This window comes from Brachypodium distachyon, chromosome 1, assembly GCF_000005505.3.
Source record: "Brachypodium distachyon strain Bd21 chromosome 1, Brachypodium_distachyon_v3.0, whole genome shotgun sequence".
Lineage (NCBI taxonomy): Eukaryota > Viridiplantae > Streptophyta > Magnoliopsida > Poales > Poaceae > Brachypodium > Brachypodium distachyon.
Window position 1 is genome coordinate 71,738,051 of NC_016131.3, and position 8,530 is coordinate 71,746,580.

Below are 8,530 nucleotides of genomic sequence, written 5' to 3' on the forward strand. Positions count from 1 at the left end.
GTCACATCGCGGGAATTTTCAGGATTAAGCCTGCGGTCTCTGGAACTCTACAGAAACTGCAAGTCATGTGATTTTATTTCATTTTGCAAGCAAGTCATTTTATATGTAGCTCCGTATGTTTGACACTTTGACCCAATTTTGCACAGTTGCTCAAAAATTCGAAGGAAAGATGTGTAACAGAAAAATGTCATGTTTCCTCCATGCGTGCCTCTTTCTTCAGAAAGGACCAATCCTTGAATTACCTGGCACACGATTCATCAACAGAGATTGACAGTAGTACTACCTCCGTCCAACAATAAGGGGTGTATTAGCTTTTCTTTGACCAATACTTTGACTACAAATTACTCTATTAATATATAATTATATGACATAAATTCATATCTGTTATATTATTACTCAAGGATATTTGCTTATGGTTATGATTTTGATCACATTAGTCACATCTTCCTAAAGTAATTTCTGGTCAAAGGCTTGGTCGACCAAACGGAGGGAGTATTAATCAATCCTCCGGTACATTCAGATTTACACGGCAATACGTAGTGGTATCAGAAGAAATTGAAATGGCTATATATCATAGAGCAGAATCCAGAAACTAATAGCCGTTGCCCTGAGGTTTCGGTACTTTGCAGGACGTGCCGTCTTCGTCTTCGTCGTCGTCGATGGGCCCGACCTTGGGCACATGCACGGGGAGCCGGTGGAGATCCTGCGCCCAGGGGCTGCTCCCGCGGACCTCCTCGGCGTCGACGGTCCTGAGCGCCTTCCAGACGGCGCTGTTGCACTTGAACCCGGAACCGAAGGCGATCTGCCACACCCGGTCCCCTTTCTTGATCCTCCCCTTGGCCTCGCAGTATGCCAGCTCGTACCACAGCGAGCTGCTCGACGTATTGCCGAACCGGTAGAGCGTCATCCTGGACGGCTCCATGTGCCACGCGCTGAGCCTCAGGCTCCGCTCCAGCTCGTCCAGCACGCCTCTCCCCCCGGCATGGATGCAGAAGTGGTCGAGCGCCATGGCGAAGTCCGGCACCCGCGCCGGCTTGCCGCCCATGCCGGCGCGGGGGACGCCGAAGACGCGCGTGAGAACCACGGTGGCCAGGAACCGGAGCTGCTCGGAGAGCGGCAGCACGAGCGGGCCCAGGGTGGTGATGTTGGTGCGCAGCGCGTCGCCGGCGACCGACATGAGCTCCTTGGAGAGCGAGACGCCGACGTGCCGCCCCGTGTCGTCTTCCTCCTGCGTCACGCAGCCGTAGCTCCGGTCGCTGGCCCCGCCGCGGTGGGTGCGGACGGTGTGGATCAGCTGGTACTTTGCGAGGGCGCGGTCGGACCGGCGGTTGGTGAGCAGCACGGCGGCGCCGCCGACCCGGAAGAGCGTGTTGGTGACGAGCATGGGGCGGTTGTTGCCCAGGTAGGCGTTCAGGGTGATGTTCTCCGTGCTCACCACCAGCGCGTACGTGTCCCTGTGCACCTGCAATTATGCATCCAATTCACCAGTTAAGGACCCTCCATCAGGGCTAATTACAAAGTTCAGAGTTCAGGTCATGGCATGGCCAGCTTCTGAATCTGAACATGTGTGGAACACAGTGATTAACATGGCATCGGCATCGGCAATGGCAGGCAGGCAGCACTGGTTGTGCAGGGACTGCGTGCCTGCCATGCATTTGCAAGTTAGTTATTACTAGTCACTTACTGCTCTGCCGATCCAACGGTCAGGGGGGGCCTAGCTTTGGTTTCGGCGGAGCGGACTTCGTTGCGGACAATGCTGCTACGGCAGTTAAAGCCGTGCTAAGTCGAGTTTATGTTTATGTACGCTGCAGGCAGGGGCATCACGTGGCGCTGCGTCTGCATAGCACAGGCATGTGCCCGCAGTTATCATCGATCACTCCTAATTAAGCACGCCGTGCCCTGCATTGCAGTAGCAGGTGCACATGTACGTTGTCTGTCACCATACGTGTTACAATGCCACAGTGCTCTACAATGTGGGGTGCACAGGATAATCCCCACAAACTAATTAAACAGGGCACTGTCGTAGTAGTACATGGCAACTGTTTATGTTCATGGCAATGACAATTTTTGCGAGATTAAGACGGTCAAATGATGCCTAGCTAGGTGCAGTTTACGGAGTACTAGTGTATAGCCGATTTATAGGTTGTCCTGAATTGGACCGTGTAGTATTTCTATTGGACCATCGTATGTTTAATTGGACCATCTTCAAAGTAAATGAAAGGACGGTCCTTAGCTTTCCAACGGATATCGCCTGGTGATTTTATGGCACCGTGGCTTTGATCATGGTGGTTCGATTAGCACGGGAAATCTCCATTTGGCCAATTAGGGAGGCCAGGGATGATGTTTCCAGGACAGAGGACACCAACAAGAGTTACCAAACCAGTACTAGCTCTATGTCCTACAGGCTGTGGGCACAAATTTTACTCTAGTATTTTAGAGGAAAAACTAGATTGTGACTATATTCGCTCAGATCCGACGGTTCACAATCATTCCTGCGTAGGCCACTCTGGGCAAACTTCCGAGACTTACATTTTCCATATTTTAAAAATGGTACGCACTTGAAAAACAACTATTTCTAGGATGTCTTAAAAACAGAAAATTGATTTCACACCACAAGTGTGATGAAGAAAATAGTGTTCCAGACGGCGGGGCCTAAATACGTTGAGCAGGAATGGAGTATACTTTCATGATTTTGCCTAAACAATGTCCGAAAATCCCCAGCTGGAAATGCAATCCTATTCCTATTCCCATACCTACTTGACAACGAAGACACTGTCATGAATGATTTTGTTCTCTATATCAAGCCTTATCGGACGTACGTGCGTGAGTGTGTCACATCACACACCATGTCGATGTTAATGGCATTGCAGGTTCATACATCATAAAATTAAAGAAAGAATTAAGGTGATTCTCCGATACTTATTTTGCATACGCTACTTGCGGCCCGGGAACGATCGATTATGGTGCGATATGAAAATTGTACTACTCCCTCCGGCCGGAATTACTCGTCGGGAGTAGCATTATTACCTGAAGGAGGTGCTTGGCGAGGTCAATGGCGATGATCCCGGCGCTGCAGCCCATGCCACTGAGGTTATGGCTCACCACATCATGCCGCAGCCCATACCGGTTCACGACCAGCGACGCGAAGGACGGGGTAGGGCTGTAGAGGCTGGAGTTCACGATGACGATGCCGATGTCGGCAGGACGCACCCGGGGCGTCCTGGCGAGCAAGCCATCCACGACGCCGAACACCACGGCCTCGGACTCCTCCCTCGCCGTGCGGAGGCACATGTCGACGGGCACGCTGAGCAGCGACGCCGGGAAGTGCGTGGCTTCTCCTAGCCCGGACCGCTCCATCATCCGCTTCTGGAACGCCATGCTCTCGTCGTCGAACCCGCCGGCGAGCCCGAACTGCTTCAGGGCCTGGGAGCGGGTGAGCTCGTGGGCCGGGCCGGGCTTGTAGCCCGCCAGGTCGAGGAGGTACACGGGCCGCGGCCTGGACGCGGCGTAGGCGTGCGTGGCCGCGGCGAGCACCGCGGACGCGGCCACTAGCGCGGCCGCGTTGGCGCGCGCCTCTTGCCAGAGCGCGTCCAAGGAGAGAGTCGATGCCAGCGGCGGCGCCACCACGAGGAGGAGAGTGACGAAGAGGATGTGAGGAAGACGGGAAAGGAGGCTGTGGTAGAGGAGCCTGGCGTGGTTCCTGGACGCCTGCTTCACCGTCCTCAGCAGCTCCCTGCTGTCCATGGCCGGCCGGTATATGCCTACGTCGTCCAAAGTCCAAAAACCAGTGAGAGCTGAGAGTGAGCCAGGCACTGTTAAGTTCTCTGATGTTGGAATTCGCAGCGGGGAGCGCGGGGGATTTTATACGAGGGGGGAGCGAGAGGGCTGCAGGAGGTTTAATGGCGGCAGGCTGGTTGAGGAGGTAGAGAGGGGTTAATGCGGCCCCATGGCACGTTCAAGTGCATGCACCATGGTTGGAGCAGGAGAGGGAGGAACCGACCGATGGAGCAAAAGAGGTGCCAACCCATATGCATGCGTCGACCTTGCCTTGCCATGTATAGATCCCAGACCACAGCATTGACAAAAGAAACAGATTAAGAGTGTGTACATGGTCGTGCAGGAGCCTTTGTTGTGTGCCGCCCGTCGTTTTGATGGACGAGACGATTAGTTAATGGGCGGGCGCTAGCTGGGCCATTGGTTGATCGTTTCTTCAGGCAGCACATATAAATTGTTGCGTGCATATATCCATTGATCTGATCAATGATCCTGTGTTGGGTGAGTATTGAGTAAGCTACTAGCAACTATAGCTAGTATTAACACCTAGCTGCAAAAAAAAATACTGCTCATCAGTGCAACTATAGCTAGTACGACTACTACTCGACTTGCTTTTGTCTTTATTGTGATCAGCATTTGTGTAGAGACTGTGAAGACAGTGTCAGGTGTGCTTTCTGGTTGCCCTGGATTGGTTTCAGCGGAATGGCGTTGAGATGAAATAGTACAACGAGAAGGCGTTCATGTGCATCAACTCTAGGTGCACTCTTGTGTGGCCGTCTAGGAACCGAAACCAAAATGCATATGTTCATGTTAAGTTGGGCCTGGATCTCTCCCTCTTTAGTACTTCATCAAAAGAAAGTTATGAATGGAAATAGTAGCCCAAACGAACTATTACGGAACCTTATATTTGTCAGGTGTAGTGGTAAAAGTGCCAGACATGCATAGAAAACATGCATATAGAGTCAGAGACTGAAATAATGGAAGCTGGCCAATGACAATTGACATCGAACACAATTTTGTTTGGTAGACAGGGATTACAATTTCCTAGTATTGGCAAATCAGATAAACAAATTCTGACACAAACTTTCTCATCTTTAATTTTTTCAGTTTGCATAACTACACAACCATGCATCAACAATATACCAATTGACGACGGTCTTTCAAGTGTGGTACTGGTAATATAGCCATCGAATTTTAGAATTTCAACTATTGAACAGAGAAAATGATTAGTAGAGAAAAAGCTATGAACTAATTGTGTCGGTGTGCTTTAGTAACTTAACTGAAGTTTTAGGCATTTCTACCTCCTTTTAACAAAGATAGCAACCGCAATAGATTATGCAGTTATTTTTATAAACAAGTAGATTATCATAATCATGAGAGCTCAAGATCAGTTGAGCATGGCGTGCCCAGTTCAAAATCCGACACCTCTTAACGGATTGAAAGATCAAGGGCTATCTCAAATCTACCCAATGCAATTTCTCCCATTAAAATCAGCATTGTTTTCAAATTCCCACAACTCTTCGTCTGCACATATATTATTCAGTAACAAGGTTCCTTCTTCCCTCCTTATCTTTGAGTTGTATAATTGGATGAACAAAATCTACAACCATTTATGCAATGCAGATTCATCCGGGAATTTACACAAATCCGCACAAACAGGACGGAGTAGTTATTAAGAAGGGGGGGGGGGGGCAGCGCCCCCCTGTCTCCATCTCTGCATACAAGTAATCTTCGTCTAAATATCTTTTTCGTGAATTTTTGTACTAGATTCATGATTTTTCTCATGTGCATTTTTACTAGATCTCGCTAGCGTAGTTGAAGAGATCTGTACAAAAGTTTTTGAGAAAGTTAGTTGATTGGAGCACTGCTACGGCAGAGAGCGAGATTCTCGAGGAGCCCTGAGATAAATTGATATCCGGTTATTTAGGGAAATAAAAAAATTACTAACATGTGGGTCCATTGATCAAATAGTTGACTCATATAAATATGTATTTCCAATTTAACGTTAAACCTAACTCCCTCAGCAGGTCCCACCCCTCCTTTCCCCGACTCCTCTCACCGCTTCCGAGCGACACAGCCCCCTCGCTCATCGGGTTGTATATGACGTTGTTGTGTATATATATATATACATTGTAATAAATGTGCAAACACCCACACACAAATTGTAGTAATCAAAGTCCTCGAGATTCATATCTCACGACCATATTTGGTAGTCGGAACCCCATATTTCATTACACAATGTGATGCAAAGCCGCAAACATAGACTCATTGAATGGCAGCGAGGTGACAATTTTCCAAGGGCACAAACAAGTTTCACTATTCCTCTCAAGTGGTAGACTATGAGGTAAGCAACTCATCACAAAAGAATTCTTGATTTACATATGCTTTATCTCTGCATCGGAGTACATAAAGAACGGCCGCAGAAGTATATAGGTAATAACATGCAGAATCAGCTATGTCTTTTGATTTACATATGATGTCCCCGTTGCGACTCTGAGAGACTGATAAACACCACCCGAAAACAAAAGAATAATAAGGACGCTGGAAACCAAGCAGATCCATAAAAAAGGCGGTAGTGACATACAGGCCTGAAGGAATAAACGTCAAGATACGTGCGGCTCGAAGCAAATCAACGGCCGAAGAAACGACTGTTACACATAAAAGAGAACAGCTTACCTGTTAATTAGCAAAACTGGAAGAAAAAACACAACCTTTCAATTTTAATCTAGTCAACGTTTTATTGAAAGATGCACCTATGTCCGAAACAAGATAATTTTAAGTACCAATGATGCAGAATTGTTATACATGCATATCAGAAGGATAAGCTTGATAGCTATTTGTATAAGAGATGTTGAAATCCTGGCTCCGTCCCTCACATTAAGAGCGTTAAGTTCTCATTTTCCGCATTGGCCACGTCCGTTCGTTCTTCTTGGCATGGACGATCGATGGACCAAGACAAGAAAGGTGAGCAGTGTCTATGAGTCTTTACTTGCTGAGGTTCCCTTGAATCAAGGATGCATGCATGCACGCTATCGTGATTGCCATCATGTCTCAGAGAAATGATGAATTGACAGTCCGATTATTAATCTGGCGGCGACACGTACTAGTAATTAGCCCAGAATCAATTCATCACGTCACAAGAACTGAAAACACGAATTCACCCAATATCAGAAATGTGTGCTTTTCTACGTCATGAGAGCTACGTAAGCAAGGAAAACATGAACATGCTAAGAGACCAATCACAAGTGCTCTGCCCAGGAAAACTTCAAGCTTCATGCGTCTCGCGTTCAGTATCTTGCGCCGGGTTGCGCGCGGACAGTTAGGAGGATTGGGCAACTTTTGAGTCCTGCTAACATCCAAACAATACACGTCGTGTGTACTTTCCAATCAATCAAATCTCCCTTTTTTTGTGTACACAAATTTAGAATTTCCCATCACAATTAATATTGGATCCTGCGACGCACTCATGCATGCACTAGAAACTTTGTCATGCACTACAATATAGTCGTATGGTGGTTCTCGCTCCTTAATTTCAGAAGCCAGAGACCTTGATGAACTTGAATTCCCCTTCCTTCCAAATAAATTAGTACACTAGTTAAACAAAACACAACTTTCAGTGCAGATATTATGTGCATGGAATACACTACTAGTAGTTAAACAAGACACAAGTTTCGGTGCAGATATGGACCGATCGATGTACTAGCATCAGCACTGTCCACACACCTGCATCTCCATACACGCATGTTCAATTCTCCAGGCACCTAGGCACATGCTGCATGTAGCCATGTAGGTGATGGAGGAGTCATGCTACATGTTCACACCTTAATACTCCGGGGGCCGGCCGGCCGGCAGGCGGCCGCGCGCGTTATTACCGGCCGGAGCCCCTGGACCGCTAGCTATCTGCACGCACACAGTAAAGCAGCTGCTCCCCGTTTTCAAATGGTCGTTGATTAACTACATTGCACGCTTAATTTCCTTTCCTTTTGGGTACATATATCATGGAAGACAGCAAGAGAGCCAGAGCAAGAGCTAGCAGTCTAGCACATGTGGTACTCCTCCTCCGGATCGAAGTATTGAACCCAGAGAAAGAGGCCTTGAATGCTTGCGACGCGTTTCCGCTTCATCTCCGGCCGGCCCCTACCGCCGCCCGCTGCACACGTCTCTAGATCTCCCTCGGACCGGCCCCTACGTACCGCATTGTTAGATAGATAGGGGATCACCGTCCGGCCCTAGCATCCAGCCAGCGTTTCAGTGTTCAATTAGCAGCTGCTACTATTGCTCTTAATTTGCTTAATTGGGTACGTCGAGTGTGCTGAAAGCTAGGTAGATCGATCGATCGAACAACTTGGATGCATGCAAACGCTTGCAAGCTAGCCGGCCATATCGTACACTCTAGCTACTCCGGGCCTAAACAATGTGTATCGATCTTCTCTCTCTCTCTCTCTCTCTCTCTCTCTCTCTCTCTCTCTCCGTCGTGTATCACAAGTTAACCGCAGAATTGTTGTTGATGCCGCGTGCAAGGAGTATACGTGTCCAGCTTAATTATGCATGCTCGCGTGCGTGCATTGAAGTATGAACAAACGCGACTGATTTTCAGACATAATGTGTACAGGAGAGACCGATCGATGCCACAAGTGATAGTACGTACGTACGGTACAGGCCTGCAGCTAGCGGTGCATGCAACGCCGTTGCGAGATCGAGGACCAAAATTAAGGTTCCCGGAATTTTAAGAGTACACTCGGTAGGGAGTATGCTT

General features: G+C 48.2%; 1 protein-coding gene across 1 annotated transcript; it reads right to left on the reverse strand.

Annotated features, from left to right (window-relative positions):
- Nucleotides 1–365: 365 nt before the first annotated feature.
- On the reverse strand, nt 366–3,926 carry LOC100835770 (3-ketoacyl-CoA synthase 11). The gene is made up of 2 exons (XM_003558706.3): nt 3,028–3,926; nt 366–1,462 (listed from the first exon to the last, which is right to left on the reverse strand). The coding sequence occupies exons 1-2, from the start codon at nt 3,742–3,744 to the stop codon at nt 593–595; spliced, it is 1,587 nt and encodes a 528-aa protein (XP_003558754.1). The 5' UTR covers nt 3,745–3,926; the 3' UTR covers nt 366–592.
- Nucleotides 3,927–8,530: the final 4,604 nt, after the last annotated feature.

What these genes read in the sequence shown, in the direction of transcription:
- LOC100835770 (XM_003558706.3), bottom strand. Translation starts at nt 3,744, where the DNA reads ATGGACAGCAGGGAGCTGCTGAGGACGGTGAAGCAGGCGTCCAGGAAC. An exon ending in TCGCCAAGCACCTCCTTCAG is followed by an intron (nt 1,463 to 3,027) that starts GTAATAATGCTA and finishes GCATAATTGCAG; the next exon opens with GTGCACAGGGACACGTACGC.